Genomic DNA, 27,755 nt, shown 5'->3' on the forward strand with positions numbered 1-27,755 from the left:
GGTTCATAGGCATATTTTATTTTTAACTTTCCTGCTCACCGGGAGCGATAGTGCCTGCCTCACATAGTTCTGAATATAAAGCACTTATCCTGGTTCATGGTACATAGTGAACTCTCAGTAAATCATTTTATTAGCTATATTTAGTACTTACCATACACTTGAAGAGTGCATTGCACTTGAAGCAATGGGATAAATATTTGTGCCATCTGTGTTACTTTGTGTGAAGTAGAAGCTTTAAGTATGGTGGCAGTGTGTGCATTAATAGAATTTACACCTTGTTTTAGTGACATTCTGGTTAGTAATAGATCAATCTCTTTAAGATATTTTGGAAAGTTTAGTTCTCTTACTGTTAATCATTCTTTTCCCTTTTTGATTGATGTGTATTCTCCTTTAAGTAAAATTCACTCTTTGGGAGGAAATTAGTAAAATAAAAAGCTACCTTTCTTAGGTATTTCATTTTTGGCAGATATTTTGGTTTTTATTTATTTTTGTTTGTTTTATTTGTTTTTAACCTATTCACATCATAGAGGCATAGAGTTCAAGAAAAACTCCAGGGAGGCTATTACAGAATTTATACACGTTATTTTTCCCCCATCATTAGGAGAATATAAAACACCCTTCTGAGTTTTACATTAGATTTCACTAGGCATAGAATGCCTTCTGATTGGATAGTAAATCCTATCAGTGAGAAAGCTACTTGCTCTAGGCATTGAAACACTCGGCCCTCCCATAAAGTCCAAAAAATTTTTTTTGTACCTTTACCAATTAAAGAGTCACCTTGTGAGACAGTCAAATTGCTGCTATCCTCAAAGTTAGTTGTGTGTAGTGTGTAGCCTATCAAAGAAGAGGAAGGACAATTAATATACATCTAGGAGTATGTTCACTATTTTTAATGTGTTAATGAAATTTTCTTTATTAGTGTATGAAAATGAAGACCAGTTACTTTGGCGTCCTGGTGTGGTTTTGGAGAGCAAAGTTAAGGAGTACCTTGTTGAGACCTCATTAAGAACTGGAAATGAAAAAATAATGGATAGGATATCTGCAGGAACGCACACAAGGGACAATGAACAGGTATACTTCCACTTCTGTTGAAACAGCAGCTAATTAATCTCTTCTTGGTTTTCTTTTTCTTTCTTTCTTTTTTTTTTTTTTTTTTAAGGAAGGGGGACAGGGATGGAGGTCAGAGAATTTTTTTTTTTTTTTTAAAGATTTTATTTATTTATTTGACAGAGAGAGAGAGATCACAAGTAGACAGAGAGGCAGGCAGAGAGAGGTGGGGGTCAGGGAAGCAGGCTCCCTGCTGAGCCTGATGTGGGGCTTGATCCCAGGACCCTGAGATCATGACCTGAGCCGAAGGCAGAGGCTTAACCCACTGAGCCACCCGGTGCCCCGAGGTCAGAGAATTTTAAGTAGGCTCCTTGCTCAGCCCTGAGCGGGATGTGGGGCTCGATCTTACAACCCTAAGATCATGACCTGAGCTGAAATCAGGAGTCAGATGCTTGACCGATTACGCCACTTTCTTGACTTTCTTATATATGATTCAAGTATTTTTTTTTTTTTTTAAGATTTTATTTATTTATTTGACAGAGAGAGATCACAAGTAGACAGAGAGGCAGGCAGAGAGAGAGAGAGGGAAGCAGGCTCGATGCTGAGCAGAGAGCCCAATGTGGGACTCGATCCCAGGACTCTGAGATCATGACCTGAACCGAAGGCAGCGGCTTAACCCACTGAGCCACCCAGGCGCCCCTGATTCAAGTATTTCTTATATGTGAACTGGATATCTCTTTCGCTATAGATTTTTAAAACTTGGAAAACGTTGGTTAAGAAAAAGTCCCACGACCAGGGCGCCTGGGTGGCTCAGTGGGTTAAAAGCCTCTGCCTTCGGCTCAGGTCACGATCCCAGGGTCCTGGGATCAAGCCCCACATCGGGCTCTCTGCTCAGCAGGGAGCCTGCTTCCTTCTCTTTCTCTCTCTCTCTCTCTCTCTGTCTCTCTCTCTGCCTGCCTCCCTGCCTACTTGTGATCTCTGTCTGTCAAAGAAAGAAAGAAAGAAAGAAAGAAAAAAAGAAAAAGTCCCATGACCTAGTGATAACCGCTCCATACTGTTTAACATTTTCTCTTCTGGTCCTTTTTCTATGTGTATGTGCATATTTTAATTTGAATCATTTATTTTCCTTGCCATTGAGAATTCTTTAGTATCTCTTCCTGATGACTATATATTCTTCCATCCTGTAGCTATAATATAACTTATTTAAACATTCTGTATGGTTGGACCTGAGATTTTATAATAAAGGTATTTTTTGGATTATTCTTGAACTCTGTTCAGGAAGTGTTGAAATGTATTACCTATTAAGATTGTATAAATATGTTTTAGGAGCATTTGTTAGGCACTGTGTACATATAGTTGCAGGATACTCTTGATTGTATGTGGGATGGGACTGGGAGTATTGCCTAGTAAGGGTCTTTTTTTTTTTTTAATGCCCCTGGTTTTGCCATCTGACATCATTTTGCCCCTCTTGTATACTTTTCACTCTGTATCTTTAGCCTCAATAATCCTAACTGAAATGAATATCCAGAGATAGTTGGACTCAGACTTGAATTTCCAAGTAACATACAGAAATCATTGTAGCTGAATTTCAGAGTAGCTTTGCAGCTGTCAAAAAGAACCCCCCCCCCCCCCCAGTGAAATAAGTCAATCGGAGAAAGACAACTATCATATGATCTCCCTGATATGAGGACATGGAGAAGCAACATGGGGGGGTAGGGGGATAGGAGAAGAATAAATGAAACAAGATGGGATTGGGAGGGAGACAAACCATAAATGACTCTTAATCTCACAAAACAAACTGGGGGTTGCTGGGGGGAGGTGGGATTGGGAGAGGGGGAGCGGGCTATGGACATTGGGGAGGGGAGGCGAACCATAAGAGACTGTGGACTCTGAGAAACAACCTGAGGGTTTAGGAGGATCAGGGGTGGGAGGTTGGGGGAACAGGTGGTGGGTAATGGGGAGGGCACGTTTTGCATGGAGCACTGGGTGTTGTGCAAAAAGAATGAATACTGTTACGCTGAAAAAATAAATAAAATGGAAAAAAAAAAGAATAATAAGCAGTGCTTGGTTTGATAGAGGCTGTCTTTATTATACGAAGGTAGTAACCATCTACTTATAATGGTTTTTGTCCTTTATAAAATTAGAAATGGATACTGATTTATCAGATGCTTTTTGTCCTTTATAAAATTAGAAATGGATACTGATTTATCAGATGCTTTTTTAGCAGCCGGATTGTTTTTTAATGGTGATTTTCTGATTATTAACCTATTGATGTATTAATAGATTTACTAATATTGAGCCCTCTTTGCCTTTCTTGGAAATTACCTGGGAAGGTGGATTATTATTTTACTTTCATTTAAGTTCTCTCTGCTGCTATTTCATATATTTGTAATTCCAAACAGATTTAATGAGAAGAAATTCTAATTTTAAGAAAAATGACACCCTTCATAGTAGACCATGAGACCATTATAAACACCAGTCACTCAAGTACCCATCCTTCTCTTCTAGGTCTGCTGCTGTTCCCTCTTATTAACGCTCTAAAAGGCAGGGAGTAGGTCATGTCAAGAAATAAGACCATAATGCTAATTTTTCCCAACTAGAAAAAAAATCATCTAACAGGGAAATTGCCCAGTTCAGATGGCCTCGCAATTAAAATAAATAAATAAATAAAAAAGTATACTGGCAAGTGACTTCTGAGGGGTAGAGTGAAAATGAACAAACTCCTGGGATATGAGAGTCCATCACCAGGATAGTTAAGTAGATGAAATGTTTGGGCAAACATACCCCTAAATGTCTTGCATTTAGATAGCATTTCAGACAGTATTTGTTAGGACCCTTACTAGTCCCCCCCCCCACCCCTTTTTTTGTGTCTATTTGTTTTAATGCTCTTAAGTGTGAATTTCTGGTAGTTTTTATTGGATAGGTTTTTTTTTTTTTTCCTTTCTCTTGTAGGCATTATATGAACTTCTCAAGTGTAACCATAATATAAAGGAAGCAATTGAAAGGTACTGCTGCAATGGAAAGGCATCTCAAGGTAAGGAACGCTTGGGATCAAGAGAGGGAAGTGATAGGGCATGCTCATTTGGGGATTAGAATAAGCAAAGTATTGTAAAGGATGGAGCAGTCCTGTAACACTTTTGTAAGATCTCTGTTCATCTTCATAGCCAATAATTTTTTCCTTTTCTTGCCCTCTATTTTTAGACGTACGAGAGATTGTTCAAATACAAATTAGTTATCCCCCTGTCACCTCCACTTTCTTGAAGAAATAGTTACAGAACAAAGCAGACCCCAGAGATGACAATATATCCAAAGTAATTAAAAAGAATGATTTTATGATTTCATTGAAAAGTTGTTTTTTTTAAACCAAACAGGAAATGAAAAGATTACAGATAAAAAAAATGTATTATAACATATTCCATTGAATTTATTACAAAGAAGGTATTTTTAGTAATCATGTAATAAAATTTTTACAGTACTTAGGCTTTGTTTTATGTGTGTCAGGGAAAATGGTTACCTTTAATTTCAGTAGTTTTGTCACTATATAAATAATTGCATGCACCATAACTTTCATTAAGTAGATATACAGTGAAATAATACTCATTAATATATAAATGATTTGGAGGAATAGAAAAGCTGAAAACAGTACATTTAAACTTATAGGTTGAGATAGTCTGTAGAAGTGTTTTCTTACAGAAGTTGCTTTTTTGAGAAAATTATTTTTAAGCTTTCCTAATCTCAAAAACTAAATACTGGTTTTTTTCTTTAGTTCAAACTATGTTTTGTCTTTATGGTGGACTACTCTTAGGGAGGACCTGGTCCCCAGTGTCTTCAAGTAAAGAACTTCAAGTTCCTCTGCCCCAAGCAGATTTGAGGTCACTCATATTAGCATCTTCTGAGCAGTCGAATGGGATTTAGTCTTTTAAGAGCATGGGCTGTTCATATTCCCATTGGGTTTCCAGAGTGTAGCACTCTGCAAACTGACTTTAAATAAATATGTATTGGTTACTTATGGTCTTTAATTAAAAGCACTATGGTTTTGATATAATACCCAAAATAAGGCTTTTTTCCCCATAAACGAGATAACTTTTTTAATTTGAAAAAATACATGCTCATTGTTTAAAAAAATTAAAAAAAACAGCGAGCATAAATGATAGAAAAACATTATTATTCTTATCCTCCCATGTAGAGAAAAAGAACCCATTGTTTGTATTTTGGCATTGTTGATTTTTAAATAAGATTTGTATTGTGCATACTTTTGGTAATCCTAACTGATTTCTGCATACAGAACTGTGTGTATGTGTACATGTGAGAGAGAGATTGAGAGAGAGAGGGATCGTTACTTAATGGCCTTTTATAGGGGAAACATACTGAAAGTGTGAACTGGCAATTCATGTAAAAGAGCTCTGAAGCCAATAAAGTTTCTTTCTAAATCTTTTTAGAAGGAATGACTGCATGGACGGAAGAAGAATGCCGGAGCTTTGAACATGCACTCATGCTTTTTGGAAAAGATTTTCATCTTATACAGAAGAATAAGGTAAGTTAGGCAAATTAGTATAGATCAGTTAGTATAGACAATGAATAGAAGCATGTAAGTTTTAAGTCACTTGGGTAGGGAAAAAAAAAAAGGAAGAGTTTGTTAATCCTTTCCTGCCGTTAGCATTTCTTAAGTTGCTCTGCACATGACTGGGATTGGCTTTCACGCAGGGTGGCTGATAGAGGACTCACCTATCTTTTGACATACATAGTTGTTACACTCTACTCATGGAGAATGGATTGACTATATTTTCTACGTAGTCTTACTCTTCTTCTGTTTGCCTTGACTTTGATTTCTTTCTAAGCTCTTCATAAGTTTACGGTCTCAAAAATATTTCTCTTTAGCAGCCAGAACCGTAGTTGCTGAAAGAAGAAACATTGGTTAACTAAAACCAACTATAAATATTTTAATAACATCAAATGCTAGCAAGGATGTGGAGCAACAGGAACTCTCATTCATTGCTGATGGGAATGCAAATAGTATGGCCCCTTTCAAAAAGATAGTTTGGCAGTTTCTTACAAAGCTAATCATACTCTTACCATATGATCCAGCAGTTACAGTCATTAGTATTTACACAGAAGAGTTGAAAACTTATATCCACACAAAATGTTAATAGCACATTTAATCATAATGGCCAGAACTTGGAGACAAGTAAGATGTCCTTTGAGGTGGAGGATAAATACATTGTGACACATTCAGACAATGGCATATTATTCAATTCTAAAAAGAAGGAGCTATCAAGACACACACCAAAAAAAACCATGGGGGAACCTTTAAATGCATATTACTAAGTCAAAGAAGCCAATCTGTAAAGGTTATATTACAGCATGATTTCAACTATATGACATTCTGGAAAAGGCAAAACTGGGGAGACAGTAAATCAGTGGTTACAAGATTTATCATAGAGGGAGTGATGAATAGACACAGTACAGAGGATTTTTAGGGTAGTGGCACTATTTTGTATGATACTCTAATGGTGGATATATGTCGTCATATATTTGTCAGTACCTATATAATGTTTAGTACCTGAGTGAACCCTAATGTAAATGATGGACTTCGGGTAATAAAGATGTGCTGGTGTAGAGTCATTGATTGTAACATGTACCACTGTGGGGGGAATTGATAGTGGAGGAAGCTCTGTATGTTTGGGAGTAGAAGATGGTTATGTTAACTTTGTACTTTCTGCTGCTCATGTCAGCTGTGAACCTAAAACTGCTCTAAAAAATAAAGTCAATTTTTAAAAAAGTGTGTGTGCATGTGTATATCCCAGTAGTCTGGAATAATTAAGTTTCATTAAAGTATGGTTTATTTGTTATTATCGCTCTACATCCTAAAGGAACATAAGATTTGAAGTGGGTGGGTAGGTCAATATTTTATTCCTTTTTCTTTTCATTATAATAGACTTTATTTTTTAGAGCAATTTTTGGTGTATAGAAAAATTGATCAGAAAGTACATAGGATTCCCATATGTCCCTTTATCCCCACAAACACAGCTTCCACTATTATTAATATCTTAGATTAGTGTGATACATTTGTTATAATTAATGAACCAATATTGGTATATTATTATTAACTGAAGTCCATGGTTTACATACTGGTTCACTTTTTGTGTTATATGGTTCTGATAGGTATGTAATGACTTGTGCCATTAATATATATTGATATCCACCATTATGGTATCGTACGGAATGGTTTCACTGTCCTAAAATCCTTTGTACTACAACCAATTCCAATCTGTTCCTCCCCTCCTTCCTCCACTCCTACCCCAGCATCTGGCTTTTTACTCTCTCTATACCTTTGCCATTTCGGAGTGTCATATGGTTGGAATCATATAGTATGTAGCCTTTTCAGATTGGTTTCTTTGACTTAGTAGTATGCATTTAAGGGTTTCTTCATGTCTTGTCATGACTTGATAGTGCATTTCTTTTTATCACATTTCTTTTTATTCCATTGTATGGATATGCCAGTTTATCCATTCCCCTTGAGGCGCATCATGGTCCCATTCAAGTTTTGATAGTTTTATGCTGCTGTAAACATCTGGTGTGAAGGTTTTTGTATATTACTTAAGTTTTCAACTCCTTTAGCTAAATGCCAGTGAGTGGGATTGCTGGATTCCATGGTAAGATTATGTTTGGTTAGAAACATACAAACTCTTTAAAATGTCTGCTAAAGTGACTTTACCATTTTGTATTCCCACCAGCACTGAGAGTTCCTCTTCCTCCTCATCCTTCCAGCATTTGATGTTGTCAGGGTTTTAGATTTTGGCCATTATAGTAGGTGTGTAATGTGTCTTGTTGTTTTCATTTGCATTTCTCTGATGACATAAGATGTGGAGTATCTTTTCATTTGTTTATTTGCCATCTGTATCTCTTCTTTGTGAGGTGTCTGTTAAGGTCTTTAGCCCATTTTTTAATTGAATGGTTTGTTGCCTTATTGTAAAGTTTTAAGTGCTCTTTTTGGGTATTTTGAATAATGTCCTTTTTTTAAAAAAGATTTTATGTATTTATTTGACACACAGAGAGAGAATCACAAGTAGGCAGAGAGGCAGGCAGAGAGAGGGGGAAGCAGGTTCCCTGCCAAGCAGAGAGCCCGATGCTGGGCTCGATCCCAGAACCCTGAGATCATGACCTGAGCCAAAGGCAGAGGCTTTAACCCACTGAGCCACCCAGGTGCCCCTGGGTAATAGTCCTTTATCACATATGTGTTTTGCAATTATTTTCTCCCTGTATATGGCTGTCTTTTCATTCTCCTAACAGTGTTTTTTGCAAAGTAGAAGGTTTTAATTTTAGTGAATTTTTTTTTTTTTAAAGATTTTTTAATTTTTTATTTGTCAGAGTGAGAGAGAGAGGGATCACAGGCAGACAGAGTGTCAGGCAGAGTCAGAGGGAGAAGCAGGCTCCCCGCTGAGCAAGGAGCCTGATGTGGGACTCGATCCCAGGACGCTGGGATCATGACCCGAGCCGAAGGCAGCTGCTCAACCAGCTGAGCCTCAGATTTTCTTTTACATCTAAAAAGTCATTGTTATCCCGAAGGTCATCTAGCTTTTATGTTATCTTCTAGGAGCTTTATAGTTTAGTGTTTCACATTTATGTTTGTATTCCATTTTTTAGTTTATTTTTGTGAAATTGTTAAGATCTGTGTCTAATTTCTTTCTTATCTTTTCTTTCTTTCTTTTGTGTTGTTTTATTTTTACATGTGGATGTCCAGTTGTTTTAACACCATTTGGTTTAACACCATTTAACACTATCCTTCATTGCATCGCCTTTACTCTTTGTTAAAGTTAGTTGACTGCCTTTCTTTGGGTCTGTTTCTGGGCTCTCCATTCTCTTGTGTTAATTTATATCTGCGCCACCCCCCCCCCAGCACACTGTCTTGACTACTGTAACTTTATAGTAGTAAGTCTTGAAGTTGGGTAGTATCATTCCCCAATTTTGTTTTTCTCTTTCAATATTGTGTTGGCCACTCTGATTTGTTTTTTGTTGGTTTTTGTTTTTTTGTTTTGTTTTTGGTTTTTTTTTTGCCTTTCCACATAAACTTTAGAGTTAGTTTATCAGTATTTACCCACTAACTTGCTGGGGTTTTGGTTGGGATTGTCCAGAATCTATAGGTCAAGTTGGGAAGAACTGATATCTTAACAATCATGAGTCTTCTACCCATGGATGTGGAGTATCTTTCCATTTATTTAGATCTCTGATTTCTTTAATCATGGTTTTATAGTTTTCCTCACATAATATCTTGTGTGCAGTTTGTTAGATGTGTACCTAAACTATTTCATTTTTGGGGTGCTAATGTAAATGCTATTGTATTTTTAAATTTCACATATTGGTTGTTTATTGTTGGTATATAGGCAAGCAGTTGATTTTTGGATACTAACCTTGTATCCTGCATCCTAGCTACAATCATTTATTAGTTACATGAGTGTTTTGCTGATTCTTTGGAATTTTCTATGTAAATAGTTATGTCATCTGTGAGCAGAGATAGTTTTATTTTTTCCTTCTCAGTTCGTATACCTTTTAATTTTTTCTTGTCTTACTGCATTTGCTAGACCTTCTAGTAAGATGTTGAATAGTTGAGAGCCTTTTTGTATGTATGAAAACCTAATGTTTTCTTAAAGATGAGATGAAATACTTAATTTACTGAGTAGATAAAACATTTTTCAAGGGGGCGCCTAGGTGGCTCAGTGGGTTAAGCCTCTGCCTTCGGCTCAAGTCATGATCTCAGGGCCCTGGGATCCATCCCTGCATCGGCCTCACTGCTCAGCAGGGAGCCTGCTTCCTCCTCTCTCTGTCTGCCTCTCTGCCTACTTGAGATCTCTGTCTGTCAAATAAATAAAATCTTAAAAATTTTTTTTTCAAGAAGTCTTGGTTGTTTAAGTCAAAATAAAACACAAATTTTTCAATGACTAGTGAAATCTGTCCATTCATTCCATAAATAATTAAGTTCTGCCATTTACCAGACATTTTAATTGCTAGAGATACATCAGTGAGTAAGACAGGAAAGGTCTCTGTCCCCAGAAAGCCTATGTTCTTAAAGTGGATGATGTTTTTTGAAATATGTACTTTATTTCTTCGCTTAAAAAGCTAGTTCCTTATGTTATGAACTTATTATATCATGCTCACTAATCAGGATAGAGACTCTGAAACTTCTTTATTTGATGCCGATTAAGTAATAGGCAAAGTGCTTACTAGATAAGGGTACAGAACTTTATCTGTATGCCTGAACTCATACCTGTAACTGTGTATAGTTTGACCAGCCCCAGTCTGGATGTGGGGCCAAGTTGGCAAGGCTCATATTTTTTTATCGTTGTTGTTGTTGTTTTTACAAACTCTGTTGGAGCTATGAACCAAACCCATGTTGAAGGAAAACACCCTGCCATTAGCTAGCAGATCATCTTACATTGCAGATGCAGTTGAGTGCTACTCCCTTTTCTAAGGGTTCTGTGTCCCTTTTGCATTATGGAACCCTTTGATAATCTGATGATGCTGTAGCTCTTCTTCTCAGAAAAATACAGCTGCATATTATTTTGGAATCTAATGGATGCCAGTGAATATCATTCGTGGACCCCTCAGGGTTAGGAAGGACTGTTGGCTTCAGTCAGCATCACAGTGAGAGTTCAGTGCGGAAAAAGTAAAGGTTGCCATTGTTTTAAGATTTTCAGGAAACGTGTAAGATAATTCCTGGATACACATTTATTTTATAAATGAATACATTCTGATTTAAATAACAAACTTTGAACTTTTGAGGGTATCCTTATTATTAAATAGTTTAAACGTAACAACATTTTACTAGTAAAATGTTCAGAATTTATAATAGGGAGGATAGAAAATAAGACACATAGATTGAAGTTACAGTGTTGTAAAAAAAACCCAAAAATACAGCATGGTGGGGCGTGTCTGGGTGACTCAGGTCATGATCCCAGGGTCCTAGAATCAAGCCCGAGTTGGGCTCTCTGCTCAGTGGGGAGTCTGCTTCTCCCGCTACCTCTGCTCTCCCCCTGCTTGTGCAGCTGCATGCTCTCTGTCTTTCTCTGTCAAATAAATAAATAAACTCTTTAAAAAAAGATGTTACTGAAAATGGGCTGGGTCTGTTGGTTTCTATTTAAAAATTTTAACTTTTTTTTGTTAGGTGAGAACTAGAACAGTTGCTGAATGTGTAGCATTCTACTATATGTGGAAGAAATCTGAACGTTATGATTACTTTGCTCAACAGACAAGATTTGGAAAGAAGCGATATAACCATCACCCTGGAGTTACGTAAGTACTATGGGGTTGATTTTAGAGACTTCTGTTTTTAACTGTGATAGGCAGTCTTGAAGTTACTGGGGTATGTTTTTCAGGGACTATATGGATCGTTTGGTAGATGAAACAGAAGCTCTGGGTTCAACAGTAAATTCTTCAGCCTTAACTTCCAATCGACCTGAGCCTCTTCCTGATCAGCAACTGAACATTCTCAATTCTTTCACTGCCAGTGACTTGACAGGTAAAATGAGCATCTTTTTGTGTTCGTTAGCTTAGCGCAAAATTGGGTCATCTTCGTTTCAGGACATGGGACCACTACCTTAAACCATTTTCCATTTCTTTTTAGCCCTGACCAACAGTGTGGCAACGGTCTGCAACCCCACGGATGTGAATTGTTTGGATGATAGCTTTCCTCCACTGGGCAACACACCCCGTGGACAAGTCAATCATGTGCCTGTCGTAACGGAGGAGTTACTCACCCTGCCGAGCAATGGGGAAAGTGATTGTTTTAATTTATTTGAGACTGGATTTTATCACTCGGAGCTAAACCCCATGAACATGTGCAGTGAAGAGTCAGAAAGACCAGCAAAGAGATTGAAAATGGGCATTGCTGTTCCTGAATCCTTTATGAATGAGGTTTCTGTAAATAATTTGGGTGTGGACTTTGAAAATCACACACATCATATCACCAGTGCCAAAATGGCCGTCTCCGTGGCTGACTTTGGCAGTCTGTCTGCCAGTGAGACCAATGGTTTCATCAGTGCCCATGCTCTGCATCAGCATACCGCCCTTCACTCTGAGTGACAGGAGTGAGGAGCCCAGAAACAGTGGGTGTGCAGTACCAGTAAACTTGAGGAAAGGATCAGGTTTGCTTAGTCTTTCACTGGAAGTTTGAACCTTTTTCAGTATGACATCAGTGATGTCAGTATGTATAGAACTATATCTTGATTTATCAAGAGTATTTTCATTTTTCAATCCATAAATGTGGAAATGAACTATGATCAGCAGAGTTGGGAACTAAGATTGAACTCTGTGGTGCAGCTTTAAGCTCTGCTTATCTCTTCCTCATCCCCCAGTACCTCTTCTCCACTCCCTTCTTTTTCTATTCTTTTCAGTTCCCCACTGCCCTCACTCCCAGTTTTAAAACCTGTAGACAGAGGCCACCAGCTCAAAACCAGCACAGATGTTCTGAACTGAATGGAGTGGCTTCTTTTCGTGTAAATTCCTTTTGCCATAATGGATGCAGTGGAATAACAATGTTTACAGGTACCGATCCCAATCCCTGCTCAATGTAGCATTTTTTGGTTTTATTTTCTTAATTAAATAAAAGCAGGGGTAGGTTTCTTTAAACTGCACAAACATGCAAGGATTTTTTTAAAATGGAAACTTCTCTCATGTTATTCAACTAGAGCACTTCAGTTTACAAAACAGCAAGTCCATCTTTATGGAAGCCAGCACGAGGAACTGCGTGCAAATTATGAAGACGCTTGCTTGGATCCTGTTTCAAAATTCTAGACCAGGGCTACCTTACACAGAATCAGTCATTTTACTGTGGGAAGAGTTCTGTGTACCTTCACTTATTGGCTAAAAATTTGGCATTTAAAGATGTGGTATTCAGATGGGATTTTGTCCACCATTGTCAAGATTATAATTGTAAAAATCATACTGGTCATTGATAATTAGTTTATCCTGAGGCAACTGACTTGCAGGACACAGTCTACAAAGTCTAGGATGTTGCCACTCAATGGTTTACGTTTTGGGACACTTCTTAAGTTGTCTGTAGCACTGCAGTTCAAAGTGTTAATATTTTGGAGGGACTTCTAGATTTTACACTTAATGCAGTAGAACCTTGAAGTATATTTAAACTTTTTTGTTTAGCTTGAACAGTTGGTGAGATAAATGTGAGTTTCTATCTGCAATAGCATGGTACTTTACCACTTTAAGTTTCAAAAGTGAGAGACGTTCAGATGCATCTCAGACTGTTTTATTTTTATTGCAGACATTGTGAATGAGAAGCCATTGTCCTAAACTTTGGCCATTTTTGCTCTATAGATATGCATCTCTAAGTTAAAAGGTGAATTCAAACAATGTGTATGTAATACAGTATTAGGGTGTAATAAGCTTTGCTTTTATAGTTCAGTTAAGACAGAATTTTGCTTTTTTTTTTTTTTTTTGCGCACCATCTTAATTTCCAAATTCTACTAGTTGTCTTGCTTTGCAAAAACCTTAAATGTTTGGCTGCATTGCTCATATTTGTAAGAGTAAGTCGCTTCAAGGTTGTGCTGAGGAGTAGATAGGTTGTAGTGACCTTAGTAGTGATGGAAAGGGAGGGTATTTATTATACAAACTGTGAACTGCAATGACATCCTTAGTTTTGGATGATGTGTATTCTTATTTTTCTTTGCAGCATTTTAATGAAGATTGCTTTGAAGTGTTTACGCAGTAGCATATTTACTATAAAATTTAGTTTAGCACAGTGGACAAAAGTAGTTAAATTAATAACTTAAAATCAGTCTCTAATTTATACATCGAAAGTCTAGCATTCCTGTATGCACACAGTAAATAATGGGTAGCCTGGGCTGTGTGTTGCTTTCAGATATTTTTATCCAAGTTATCAGCTTCTTATTGCTGTGGTGTTGTGCTAAACTTTGAACCTTATTTCTTCTGTTAAAAATCAGTATACCTTTTATAATTTAGTAAGATACTGGCCATAATCTTCCATTGTTTTAACTTTGATTTTTACTCTGGGTTTACAGTGGCTGGTTTGTATAAAGTAATTTACACAAAGATGACTGAATGCTAATACCAGTTGCACTTAAATGAACATGCCCATTCTCAGTAGCTGATGCAGTAACATACTCAGTTTATCTATGCATTGCTGGGATCTTGATATAAGATGGAAACAGTGTTTCTTATCTAAAGTTTTGATTATCAGCAAGTTGAATGGACACTTTAGTTATTTAAATAAAGATTTTTGACCAAAATCCAGTAAATGATATGAGAGAAAAATAAATTCCAGCTAGTTTAATAGATTTTTAAATGTCAATCTGATTTTAGCCTCTTAGAGAGCGCTAACTAGCTGGTAACGTTTACTTTTAATTCCTTCTTAAAATGAGGCAATAATTTGCAAGATTTTTGTATATATATATGTAAATTCTTCATATCTTTTTAGATCTAATTCAGTATTTTCTGACTGCTTCCGCCATGTATAATACCATTTTTGTGCATGCTTGATGTGACATTCATAAATTGTACCACTATGACTTTATCCATGTAAAATAGCTATTTATTGAATTTTCTTTTGAACGCTGGGTTTACTGTTTTTTTTTCCCCCTCCAGTTAAGCATTTTAACAGAGAATTTGTTACCGTTTATTAGAAGAATTGCGTTTGAGAGCATGAAAATTACTGATTTGCAATTTTATGAAGAAACAATAATGCCTTTATTATCAAGTGTTAAGCACAATTCTTATAACAAACTGTGATAAATTCTTTTTTCCTCTTGCCACATTATTTTCTTATGAACAAACCAAAAATCCATGGTGAGCTGTTGCATTGTTGGCTGATGTATCTTTTATGTACAGGGAATTTGAAGAGGACCTGGATTCATTTAGAAGTGTAACTGGTGCTGTGATTATAGCAATACTTTACTTTTGTTAGTCGTACTTCATCTTTTACATGCTAGCTTTTTAAGTGTTTAGTTTTCCTCTTGTCATGGTCAACTGCTGAATTTACTTGAAGGATGTAGAATACTGTTTAAACAATACTAAAGTGTGTACAATTAGGTCAAAGAATTGTGCAGTTGTTTCCTTTTTAATTTTTAAAATTGAGGGTCATAAATATTTGAGAACTTCAGATCTAATAGAGCATAGTGATACTATTTAATTTAACCAAAGTCTCTAGTGAATATTTCAACTTTGAATGTAAACTAATGAATAAACCTGACCACCAAGGAGATTGTTTGCCCAGAGTTTCAAAGCACATTGTCTACAAATGGAAATTGAAATAATTTATAAAAATATTGACATTACTATGTTTTTTAAAAAGTTCTTAATTTTTTCACTAAAAGGAGGAAACTATTAGTTTTATTGTTAGGTAGATATTAAAATTCCTCTTAGATGACCAGTGATTCCAATTGTCCTAGTTTGAAATAAGTACCCTGTGAGTATGAGATTAATTAGTGACAATCACAACAAGTTTTAGTAACAGATGTTCAAGAGGAAGTTGCTATTGTTGCATTGATTTTAATATTTGTACATAAACACTGATTTTTTTGAGCATTATTTTGTATTTGTTGTACTTTAATACCTGGTGTACAGTTCCAGAAATAAAAATCTGGAAATCTTTTTTTTTTCTTGGTTCGTGTGAGTATTTGCTGCAATTAGATACTTATTTAATAAATCCTAAGCTATAACACCTGGGTGGAAACTTAACCACTTTTCAACTGGGATTTTGCTGTTGTAAATAAGTATGTGACAAAGTTAGTAGATAAAATAAGTTTCCTTTAAATCCTCTATAACAGATTTTCATTTATACTAAACCAGTCGTTCCAAAGTGAGGCTTATTACACTTTTAGTTTAATTCAGGAGATATTTACTGAATGTCTGTTATGTTTCAAACACTCTTCTAGGTAACTTTGTCTTTTAGGAAGACATGGTGTCTGAAATTTGATCGGATGTTATTACTTGACAATATATTTATGGTAAACTCGTCTTTATAGTTTAGTAGACTCTAGAAATATTTTTTTTAAGATTTTTAAATTTATTTGACAGACAGAGATCACAAGTATGCAGAGAGGCAGGCAGAGAGAGAGGGGAAAGCAGGCTCCCTGCCGAGCAGAGAGCCCGATATGGGACTCGATCCCAGGATCCCGAGATCACGACCAGAGCCGAAGGCAGAGGCCTTAACCCACTGAGCCACCCAGGCGCCCCTAGAATTTTTTTTTTTTTTAAGATTTCATTTATTTGACAGAGATCACAAGTAGGCAGAGGCAGGTAGAGAGAGAGGTCGGCGGGGTGGGGGGGGATGCAGACTCCCTGCTGAGCAGAAAGCCTGATGCAGGGCTTGATCCCAGGACCCTGAGATCATGATCTGAGCCGAAGGCAGAGGCTTAACCCACTGAGTCACCCAGGCGCCCCCCCCGAAATATTTTAAACCTTCATCTTTTCAAGCTGATGATCTCATTTTAGTCTAATTTCACAAGTTTGTCCCCATATTTCATTTGCTCTGAGTGGAGCTTTATGTAGTCCATTCTCTTTTTTTAAGATTTATTAGCGAGTTGGGGGGGGGTCAGAGGAAAAGGGAGAGAGAATCTAGCCCATTCTTAATATGCAGTGATCATATTTCACACAGGTTCAAATTTTGTACAGGCACACGAAGAGGATAAAATGAAAGCACATATTCTGACTCCTTTGATTACTTGTATAAAACCGCATTCCTCGGGGTACCTGGGTGGCTCAGTGGGTTAAAGCCTCTGCCTTCTCTCGGGTCGGGGTCTCGGGGTCCTGGGATTGAGCCCCGCGTCGGGATCTCTGCTCAGCGGGGAGCCTGCTTTCCTTCCTCTCTCTCTGCCTCCCTCTCTGCTTGCTTGTGATCTCTGTCTGTCAAATAAATAAATAAATAAAACCTTTAAAAAAAAAACAAACCGCATTCCTCCAAGCACAGACATCACAGAAACTTAAATGTTCAGGCCTCTGGGGGGAATACATACACAGAAGTGCCTTCAGGTGGGACCGAACACCAGTTTGTTTCGAATCCTGCCAAGAGCAGCTGCATACCATGTGAGAGCTACAGAGTACTTCAGGCTTTTAGGGGAGGGAGGAGAGTCTTGGAGCAGAATTTCTCGTGACTTGTAGACCTTATCCTTGTTGGCCATAATTTTCATCAATGATAGGCTTTGAACTTGCTGCTTCTCTGACTTCTCAAAGAATCTGTAAGTTGGATATTTCATTATATACACTTTGTCTTCATCCCTAGGACAGGACTATTTACCACTTCCCATCCAGTAAGTGTTCTCTAACCCTTTTCCTCTCTTTCTGTGTCTATGGGGATTCTCTGACAAAGCTGGGCACAGGGGCATTGAATTTGTGATTCTAGATCAGGAGTGCTCATGTGTTCCTAGGTTTAATACACTAGTTGACATGCACTTTTAGAGACACAGCTGTTGGGTAACTCAGTTTTGATGAGGCAGTTACATGGAGGTAAAGCCTCTATTTCCATGAAGTTGTTTCATAGAACTCATGAAATGTTAGAACTCATAAAGGCATTTCAGAAGTATGTCAGAAATGAAACCAGCCATTTATAAGTCTAAACAATTATTTCGATAAGAAAAATAGATGTTTCTGTTTTAAAATGCCTATGTTACATTAAAAAATTTTTTCACTCCTGGGGCGCCTGGGTGGCTCAGTGGGTTAAAGCCTCTGCCTTCGGCTCAGGTCATGATCCCAGGGTCCTGGGATCGAGCCCCACATCGGGCTCTCTGCTCCGCGGGGAGCCTGCTTCCTCCTCTCTCTCTGCCTGCCTCTCTGCCTAGTTGTGATTTCTCTCTGTCAAATAAATAAAATATTAAAAAAAAATACCTTATATAGGAATTTGCTTGAGATTAAAAAAAAAAAATTTTTTTTTCACTCCTCCAGTGCAGACCAAATTATTGTACTAGGCAAGCTTTATACTCCACCATGAGCACTTTATGAGCAGAAACCATATTTTATTCTTTGACTCCCCCAGAGCCCTTCACGTAGTAGACATTTCCTAAAAGTTTGATGACATCGTCTACCCTGCAGCTAATGGTGACTTTGCCCCTAGCTTTTTTTTTTTTTAAAGACTTTATTTATTTGACAGAGATCTCAAGTAGGCAGAGAGAGGAGGAAGCAGGCTCCCCGCTGAGTAGAGAGCCCGATGATGCGGGGCTCGATCCCAGGACTCTGAGATCATGACCTGAGCCGAAGGCAGAGGATTTAACCCATTGAGCCACCCAGGCGCCCCTGCCCCTAGCTTTAAAAGAAAAAAAAAAAAACAAAAAAAAAAAACTTAAGACAAAAGCTAAAAGAACAGAATAAAGAAAAACCCAGATTGAGCAATTGACATTTTATCATATTTGATCTTTTTCTATATAACATACCTTTCTTTTCCTCTTGAAGTAGTTTTAAATTTACATTGCAAGAGTTCACTCCTAAATACTTTAGCCCACCAGATGTGTCCACAGGAGTTAGTATTTCTCTCTTTTTTTAAGATTTTATTTATTTATTTGACAGAGTATAAGTAGACAGAGTGGCAGGCAGGAGGAGAGGGCAAAGCAAGCTCCCCACCGAGCAGGGAGCCCAATGTGGGGCTTGATCCCAGGGCCCTGGGGTCATGACTGAGCCAAAGGCAGCTACTCAACTGACTGAGCCACCCACGAGCCCCAGAAGTTAGTATTTCTGTATTTTACTTAAAGGTCTGTATAACAGGATCTTCTTGGTCAAGTGGTCAAGTAGATTGGCTTTTTTTTTTTTTTTTTAATAAAAATAGTCTCCCTGTTTTCCCAGCATCTTGGTGACACAAATAAAGGACAAATGAGGCTGAGAAAAGGAATCAGATGCTGCACGAATATACATTTACTATCTACACGAGATAAATCTAATAGAGAAAAAGAAGGAAAGCGTAATGGGAATTTTCAGGGCTGGCAGCTGGGGACTGTAAATTTCAGTAGGCTGGTTGGGCAAGGTGACTCTGAGGGAAGACCTTTGCAGGCACAGAAAACTACAAGTCTGAAGTACAAGTGTGCCCAGCAGGTTCTAGGAGTGGTGAGGAGACAGATGTGCCTAGGTCGAATGAGCAGGAGATGAGGTAAGAGGTATTGAGTGGCTATGTCATACATGTGAAGCACTTGGGCATTCCTTCCACTATATAAGGAGTAATCACAGGGTTTTGAGCAGAGGCTGGTCAAATGGGAGTTATATTTACAAGAACCTTTCTTGGTGATCCATTCTGTAAAGGCAGCAGGAGTAGAAACAGGGAAGGCAATTGGAGACTATTGAAATTACAATAAATGAAGTGAGAAAAGCTGTTGATGTAGCAGTTTAGGTGGTTAGAATATGGTTATACAGGTTTCATGTTAGAAATCAAGGAGTCCACTAAAAAACATCCTCTTCATCCAAGTTTGGAACTGAGAGTTAGATGCAGGAGTCAGGTCAATGCAGATCAAAGTAAGTATCATGAGTGAAACTCACTGGAGAAGGTGGCTTCAGAGCTGTGGGCAGGTCAGCTCACTAATACTCTACCTCTGAATAGACTCACTTGTCATTGGCTGGGCAGAGAGCCCACAGAGAAGGAACTAGAGGAGTCTGGGCCGTGGGTGCCTAGTTCTCCAAAGAGAATCTCATAAAATCACTCTTCCTACAACAGACAGAGAGGCCGGGAGCATCACTAATGTCAGCACTCCCCACTGAAATATGAGAATGGGAATAGGTGTCCCTCCTACCACCACTATCTTTTAACTGTATTTCTAAAGATTTTTTATTTATTTATTTGACAGAGAGATCACAAGTAGGCAGAGAGGCAGGCAGAGAGAGAGGAGGAAGCAGGCTCCCTGCGGAGCAGAGAGCCCGATGTGGGGCTCGATCCCAGGACCCTGAGATCATGACCTGAGCCGAAGGCAGAGGCTTAATCCACTGAGCCACCCAGGCGCCCCTTAACTGTATTTCTATGCTAAAACCATCTCTCACTCGTTTAAACTTTGTATATGTGTGTGAACATGCAAATAAGAGTAAATTCCAATTCCAATTCCCCCTCACCTAGCTAAAACAATCCTTAAATCACACACATACACACACACAAAATTCATGACAACACAACATACATTTTTTGCTTTAGTTTATCACATAAAAATAAGTTTTTACACAAGTTTGTACACACCAACAGTGTAAGAAATGAAAATTCCAGTTTGACTGGAATTTTATAAAGCACCACAGAAATATACAAAATAAAAGAAAGTTTGAATTTTAAGTTCGGACAGTAGGTTTTAACTTAATAAGCTACTGTATATTTAAGGGAAAGCCAAATAAAATTGGAATTGTATTCCAAATTTGAAATTGCAATGAAGCACATAGCTTTTATCATAAAAACAAAATACTCTCTCCAAATAGGCCTCAAAATATTTGTTCTATAGGTTAAGTCAGAGATACAATGAACAAAAAACATTTAGAGTGAACTCAATAGCTGGGCAGAAAACCTAATTTCTAGCTCATAGTTAGCTGACAATTGTATAGTAGTTTGAAAAAAGCTCTTCTCCTTGTCTGATGTCCCTTAGTGCTACAAGAATGACACATCGAAGTGGGCTGAAAACAAAAAGAAAAATACATAAAAGTCATAAGTATTAACAGATCCAAGCTCATATTTTTAATATAACCATTATAGATCTTATAATTTTACTCAAATTTCTTATTATTATCTTAGTTATTTGACTTCCACGAGAAAATAGCTCTTATCCCTGATGGCACTATCTTATTTACATATTTAAAAACTTATTTATTTACTTATTTTTCCTGGTGGAGTTTAAGTACCTATGTCTATTCCTTAGCATTTAAAAAGACCACAAATATGTTGTTTTTATGTTCAGGCTCCCAAAACTAGTTATCACAAAAAGTATTTTAAAATGACATTTATTATAGTTTAACATTTTAAAATTAATTTTTATCTTTGTATTCTGCAAAGCTGGAAACATTACTTAAAATTAATTGGAATTTTGAGGCACCTGGGTGGCTCAGGTGGTTAAATGTCTGACTCTTGATTTCTGCTCAGGTGTTAATCTCAGGGTTGTCAGTTGGAGCCCTGTGTTGGGCTCTGTGCTGAGCATGGAGTCTGCTTAGGATTCTCTCTCCCTCTCCCCTTCCTTTATCTCTCTCCCTCTCAAAAAAAAAAAAAATAATAATAATAATCAGAATTAAAAAAAAATACTTTTATGGATACCACAAGACATATGTAGCCTTCAATGTTCCTACTCAGTTAACACTTCCTGTACTTGTTGAACAGTAATGACATTGTACTCCACTGTATATGGCTAAAACACTCAAACTGTTAGCTATACAAACACATATGAATAGAGACAGAGAAGTTATTGAGTTTTAAGTAAAGAAAACAGTCTAAGTTTTAAATCTCATTCATCTTAAAAGGACAATTTAATGGGGTCCATACAAGAGTTTGCCAGTAGCTGGCAGCTCACTGTCATAATATAATGATTGTATCTTCCTATAGCATCGCTGATAAAAAACTCTACAGAATTACTTATATGTAGAAATTGTTACTTGAATTCTTTCAGCAGACTTTCCACTTCATGAATAGAAAATAAACCTTATATTACAAATATGTATCTTCTGAATATTTATCTTTTTTTCATTGTTAAGTTTCCAAACCTAATAGTGAAATGGGTAAAATAAGTAATAGTGTAATTTGGCTTTTTTCTTGAACTGGGTACTCTCAAGTGAGATGAAGAACATGATCCTTAAAATGATTAAAGTAAAAAATGTATTTGAGGAATTTGTAAGAAAAATAACAGAATCACTTGAAAAAAATTTTAAGGTTGATACTTTTAAAGTACCACACAAAATAAAAATGGGTAATAAGAAGAAGAATGAGCTAGGTTAATGGAAAATTTTAAATTTCAAATAAGTGTACATTAACACATTCAGGTATGATGAAAAAATAAAAATTTAAGTCATAATTTTTCACTAAAAAAATTTCCTTTAATTCTATATAGCTTTTTCTTGGAAAAAAAATTTTTTTTGAGGTTTATTTATTCATTTATTGGGGGGGGTTACATGAGAGCTGGGGGAAGAGTAGAGGGGAAGGGAGAAAGACAAGGAGACTCCTCACTGAGCAGCCGAGTGTGGAGCCCCATGCAGGGCTTCATCCCAGGACCCTGAGAGCATGACCTGAGTCAAAACCAAGAGTCGGTAACCAACTGAGCCACTCAGGCGCCATAGAAAACGTACGTTTTTAAAGTATAGCACAAGACAGGAGACAGGAAAAAAAAAAACTAACCTTTGTTTGTCACAGCTATAGGCAATGTTTGGAAGATACTGCTTCAGCTCTATAGGGAAGACTGCAGGCACATCAAATTCTTGATAGCAGACATTAGCTGCTCTGTCTAGGAACAAGTATATAATTTTTAGCAACAGCCATTTTATAAGGTCGTGAAAAACAGTACTGAATTATGACACTTGATGTGTGGTTTTCCAAATTATAAGAACATGCTCAAATAAGTAATCACTATTATGTTCCAGGCATTACTAGATTATATATACATACATATATATACGTACATACATATATATACATACTTATTATTTACTTTTTGAAGAATTTATTTTATTTTAAAGAGAGAGGGTGCACACGTGTGAATGGGGGAGGGGCAGAGGGAGAGAACCTCAAGCAGACTGCCTGCCTAGCTCAGAGACCGACTGGGGGCTTGACTTGGGGCTTGATATCACAACCCTGAGATCATGACCTGAGCTGAAATCAGGAGTCGCACATTCAAGGGACTGAGCCACCAAGGCACCCCTATTACTTACAGAGGCTCAGAAAGGTTAAGGGTTAAGTAGAAGAGTCAGGTTTCAAGTTCACATCTCCGTAACACCAAAACCTATGCTAAATAGAGCCAGATCAAACTTAAACTTTTGGGAAGTCAAGCCCTATGGGAAGGTAAGTGACTCATGCACATAGCAACAGAAAGGGATACCAGTCTAGTTCAACCTACCAAGCTCTACTGAGGCACTGAAAGCATGATCTCTAAGTGAGCTATTAAAAAAAATGCTATAATAATGATGATCAAAAGAGCAGTTATCATTGCCTATATTTATTGCAAAACCAGAAGAAAAACAATACATTATTCAATTAATGTATATCATTACTTCCCCAGATTCTTTGATATCTGCCCCCAGAATGTTATAGTTTACTGATGGGCTTTGAATAGCTGAGATGTTAAATGTAACTGCCTCTGGCACTCAGTCATAGGGCAAAGGAGGAAAATTACCACTGCTGTATTTATATCTTGTCTTACAGACCCACGATGCCAACTTACCATTTGAACAATTGTTGACATACTGTCCTACAGCCAGTGGATTACAAATTTCTGATGTTAGCCATGTACTATCACTCATTTTGAAAGGACCAAGTTGATCTCTCCCATTACAAGATCTAAAACAGGTGAAAAAATTAGCTAAGGGATTGTTGTTTTATATCTTACAATAAAATCCAAAAGTACAAAAGCAACCCTAAAACTGAACAAGTCCAGGTTCTCTTAAAAAAGTTTTTTTTTTCCTTTTTTTTTTTTTTTCTTAAAAAAGTTTTATCTAGTCAGTAGGGCAACTGAGTGGCTACTTAGCAGTTGCTTAAACAGATTTTTATTTAAAGTAAAAAGGCTAGTGGTCATAATCATTTTGTGGTGGTCCTACATTAAGTCTGAACATGGGTACCAACTTACCTATATACAACTTTTGATATTCCTTTGTCATTTCCATCAATGAGTACCCCATCCAGACATCTAAAAATAAATGGATTTCCAATGGACTGGAAAAAGATTGGCTCATACTTCTGATATACTGTACCTATTATATAATAAGATAAAGACATAACATGCATAACATGTAAATATTATAAACATCTGGAAACATAAGTAAAATATGAAAGAAACTTTTAATTTCTCTACCCTTTTTCTTTTTTTAAAAAAGATTTTATTTATTTATTTGACAGAGATCACAAGTAGGCAGAGAGGCAGGCAGAGAGAGAGAGAGAGGAGGAAGCAGGCTCCCCGCAGAGCAGAGAGCCCGATGTGGGCTCGATCCCAGGACCCTGGGATCATGACGCGAGCCGAAGGCAGAGGCTCCAACCCACTGAGCCACCCAGACGCCCTCTATCCTTTTTCTAATATTTTATCTCCAGTCTAGATGATCACATTATCTTTGGTTACTTTCCTCCTTGGAAGAGTGCTCAATAGTAAGTGGAGCAGAGGACCAATTTGTTCAGACAGCCAAATAAAATGTGACTATTCTGGTTGATTAAAATGTGAACACCACATCTGAGGTTCAGTTTTGCAAAGTCGGGGGTTTGTTTTGTTTTGGCTTTTTTTTTTTTCCATTTTATTTATTTTTTCAGCGTAACAGTATTCATTGTTTTTGCACAACACCCAAAACGTGCCCTCCCTATTACCCACCACCTGTTCCCCCAACCTTTTGTTTTGGCTTTTTAAAGTAGGCTGTGATTTGACATCTATTAAAAAGTCTTTTAAGAAACGTACTTTGTTAAAAACTGATTTAATAATGCAGAAAAAATGGGAATGAATGAGTCTGACATTCAGGTTGTTTCTCCTTTCATTGGCAATGGAGGAAAGGACAAAATATTTACTGGGCCTGTCCTATGTTCCAGGCATGCTATTTTATTAAATTTGTTTTAGTATTCATTTGTTCTATTTAGTCTTTACAGAGTTAGGTTAGTTGTGTAGGAGGAAACCAACTTTCTTGCTTAAGGATATAAAATCAGGGGCGCCTGGGTGGCTCAGTGGGTTAAAGCCTCTGCCTTCCGCTCGGGTCAGGATCCCAGGGCCCTGGGATCGAGCCCCGGGGTCCTGGGATCAAGCCCCACATCGGGCTCTTTGCTCAGCAGGAAGCTTGCTTTCCCCTCTCTCTCTGCTTGCCTCTCTGCCTACTTGTGATCTCTGTCTGTCAAATAAATAAATAAAATCTTAAAAAAAAAAAAAGGATATAAAATCAGAAAATAGTAGAATGACTTTTTGAAAACATAGGTCTACTTAAGCATTCACACATATTTTGTACCACACCAAATTATATCATCTTAATTCAACAAATAACATACTCTCCTGAGCATTCTAGTCAATGGTCTTTTTGCAAAGTAGCTGCTTTACTTTCAAAGTGTAGAAATGGCAGGAAGGTCTTTATTCAATAATTTATGGGTTTAAAATCTATCTTTCTTGTTTTAACCCATACTATTTTTACCTTTAGTTACCAATTATGTAAACCAACTGACTGATTCTCTAGTGCTTTCTAAGTAATTCGTCTTATCAAAGTAGGCTATACCGTATCCCACATTTAAATATCCCACATTTAAACATTAACTACAAAAATTTCCTCAAAAGAAAAGAAATACTCAAGGATGTTTTCTAACACATAAAATAATTTATGGTTAATTTCTAAATCAGGATTTAAGAATCTGTGGAAATCTGAGTTTTCAATTCATGCCTTAACTCGAAGGATTACAGGACTATGTATTTACTTGAACTTATATAAATGGGTAAATAGGAAACTCTTGGCAAAGCACTAATTGTGTGATTACCAGGATACATAGATACAACCGCGCCTTTTGGTACCAATCCTCTGGTAACGAAGACACCTTTTCCAGCAGATATCAGTGAGCTAGTTGCTCGGGCAACACTGAAACCCAATGTCTTAAAAAGAATTTCTTCTGGTTTAAAGGTATTTTGCTGTTGATGTCTGTATTCAAACAGTTTCACCCTTGGATGTTGAACTGACAGTAGGTTGTGGTATTTTGATTTAACAGTTTCTGGAAGCATAGTCAAGATATCTGATTGCTTATTGAAATCATTTATGAATAGAGCCTGGAAAACTTTCAGTAATGTTCCTAGGACATCTTCATCTGAGATAACTTTGTCTTTGGATTCCTCTGGAACATATCGGAGGGTCCTGAAAATGGGAAAAATTTCTGTTCACTGCCCTTCAACTGACAAAAGCCGCACTTCATGCCTTCTGAGTCACTGGTCTTAATGATGATTATTCTCATGTGTCTGAACAGCATAAAACTGAGACGTTCAGGGAAGAGTCGTTTAGGGGTAGTTTTAGTGACCTAGCTCTGGACAATACCTACCCAAGTTAACAATAGCTAGTATTTGTGAAGGCTTCAACTGTACCAAGCAGTTGGGTCCTTACATTCATGATCTCTTTTTTTGCAGATGGGGAAACTGAGGCTTGGGGAACTTGTCCAACATCCTAAAGCTGTTAAGTGGGAGAGCCAGAAGCTGAAACAGAGCAAGTTCTTTTTTCCACCACACGCATAGCCATTATGTGAACATCACATAAGAATCCACATATTGCAATGGCTCTTTTTGTAGGCATGTAATTTTAAAGACAAGTTTAACATTAAACACTGTCACATTCGTTCCTGGGAGTACTGACTACTTCAATGGCTGAATCGTTTTTATTTGCATAATGGTATTATTTTTACTTCTTAACAAAAAGCAATTCCTGCTTCGCAGTTCTATAGTAAGGATGGCCCTGAATTCACGTATTCGCCGACAGAAACTTTGGAAAGGCTCTTTGGTTATTAACCGGCTTTCAGTGGAGCTAGTGTGCCCCATTTAAGTGAGCATTACTGAACTGCTTCCAGATCACTAGCACGCCACTTATTAGAGCCCGCAATGATACTCACTCCACAGCCACCCTCTCAGTTAGATCCCTGTCTCAGGTATGAACAAATTTAAACCCATGACTCCGGGGCGCCTGGGTGGCTCAGAGGGTTAAAGCCTCTGCCGTCGGCTCAGGTCATGATCCCAGTGTCCTCGGATCGAGCCCCGCATTGGGCTCTCTGCCCAGCAGGGAGCCTGCTTCTTCCTCTCTCTCTCCCTGCCTCTCTGCCTGCTTGTGATCTCTGTCTGTCAAGTAAATAAATAAAATCTTAAAAAAAAACAAACAAACCCATGACTCCAATGTGCTATTAATGGCATTTTGCTCGTTTTTACGTGTCAGTCCAAGCTGCTATCCTCACAGCCAAGCTGGGCTGTTTTCACCAGGTAAACTATGGAGCTGTGAAAATAAACCTCGATTTGGCTTTTTTAAGGATTTTCAAGCTCCTAACTATGCCTTGGCGGAGAGAAGACCACGCACCCTCCGGCTGTAAGAGCTTCGTTCTTTTTCAAGTCTCTTTTTGCCGGGACAGAAGCCGGGGAGAACACGCTCCTCTCCACGTGGGCAATGCCCGCCTTGCAGACCTGGCAGCGCGGGGCACCATGGGAGATTAGGCCACAGGCCCCACCCACCACAGGCTCCCCGCCCCCGTCAGTATCCCAGCTCCCCTCGGGACTCCACCAGCCTCGGCCTCGCCCTCTTCGGGCCCCGCCCTCTTCGGGTTCCACTAGCTTCGGGCCCCCAGGCCGACTTAAGCTCCGCCCGTCTGAGACTCCGTCCGCCGGAGGCTCCGCCCACGTAGGGCTCACGGGCCTCGGGTCCAGCGGCCCGGGTGGAGTCGCGGTGCTGAACGAAGGCGCCCCTGGTCTGCCGGTCTCGCCCTCTCACCTCGGGTTGTGGTTTAGGTTTAGCGCGATCCAAGGAACGAAGCGGTACTTGTAACGGCGCCATCGCTGCCACAGGCCCCGCAGGAGGCGACCCGGCATGGCTGTCCCGCGGCGCTGTGACGAGAGCAGCGCAGAGAGGTG

The 27,755-nt window shown here is 38.1% G+C and overlaps 2 protein-coding genes and 1 long non-coding RNA gene across 10 annotated transcripts in view; 2 read left to right on the forward strand and 1 right to left on the reverse strand.

Annotated features, from left to right (window-relative positions):
• Positions 1–15,910, forward strand: part of MIER3 (MIER family member 3) — a 53,880-nt gene extending 37,970 nt beyond the window's left edge. For 2 of the 6 annotated variants that reach the window (XM_046000107.1, XM_046000109.1), the window contains exons 8-13: positions 920–1,071; positions 4,000–4,081; positions 5,487–5,581; positions 11,207–11,334; positions 11,418–11,560; positions 11,666–15,909. In XM_046000107.1, the coding sequence (XP_045856063.1) occupies positions 920–1,071; positions 4,000–4,081; positions 5,487–5,581; positions 11,207–11,334; positions 11,418–11,560; positions 11,666–12,123 (1,058 nt within the window). In that variant the 3' untranslated portion in view covers positions 12,124–15,909. Of the gene's footprint in view, positions 1–919; positions 1,072–3,999; positions 4,082–5,486; positions 5,582–11,206; positions 11,335–11,417; positions 11,561–11,665 lie in introns of all 6 variants that reach the window. The other 4 variants (XM_046000110.1, XM_046000111.1, XM_046000108.1 and 1 more) reach the window with 3 other exon arrangements.
• A 977-nt stretch (positions 15,911–16,887) lies between these two features.
• Positions 16,888–27,713, reverse strand: SETD9 (SET domain containing 9). 3 transcript variants are annotated; one of them, XM_045998641.1, is made up of 7 exons: positions 27,616–27,713; positions 25,643–26,010; positions 23,778–23,901; positions 23,376–23,491; positions 22,337–22,442; positions 17,028–17,247; positions 16,888–16,917 (listed from the first exon to the last, which is right to left on the reverse strand). In XM_045998641.1, exons 1-6 carry the CDS (start codon positions 27,711–27,713, stop codon positions 17,040–17,042), a joined length of 1,020 nt encoding a protein of 339 aa, XP_045854597.1. In that variant the 3' UTR covers positions 16,888–16,917; positions 17,028–17,039. The 3 variants fall into 3 exon arrangements, with proteins under 3 accessions (XP_045854597.1, XP_045854598.1, XP_045854599.1); XM_045998642.1 differs by lacking the exons at positions 16,888–16,917; positions 17,028–17,247 and adding an exon at positions 20,196–20,634; XM_045998643.1 differs by lacking the exons at positions 16,888–16,917; positions 17,028–17,247; positions 22,337–22,442 and adding an exon at positions 20,196–20,634.
• LOC123937861 overlaps positions 27,488–27,755 on the forward strand; it is a 55,879-nt gene continuing 55,611 nt past the window's right edge. Inside the window, exon 1 of the long non-coding RNA XR_006817631.1 lies at positions 27,488–27,752. This is a non-coding gene — a long non-coding RNA (uncharacterized LOC123937861). The remainder of the gene's footprint in view (positions 27,753–27,755) is intronic.

Source organism: Meles meles, chromosome 3 (genome assembly GCF_922984935.1).
Source record: "Meles meles chromosome 3, mMelMel3.1 paternal haplotype, whole genome shotgun sequence".
NCBI lineage: Eukaryota > Metazoa > Chordata > Mammalia > Carnivora > Mustelidae > Meles > Meles meles.

Bases quoted from the DNA above. Each gene is read 5' to 3' on its own strand.
- SETD9 (XM_045998641.1), bottom strand. From the start codon at position 27,713: ATGCCGGGTCGCCTCCTGCGGGGCCTGTGGCAGCGATGGCGCCGTTAC. The intron at 23,492-23,777 runs GTAAGTTGGTAC...CACCTGTTTTAG, and splicing joins ATATCAAAAGTTGTATATAG to ATCTTGTAATGGGAGAGATC. The intron at 22,443-23,375 runs GTAAGTTGGCAT...ACTTGTTCCTAG, and splicing joins TGTCAACAATTGTTCAAATG to ACAGAGCAGCTAATGTCTGC.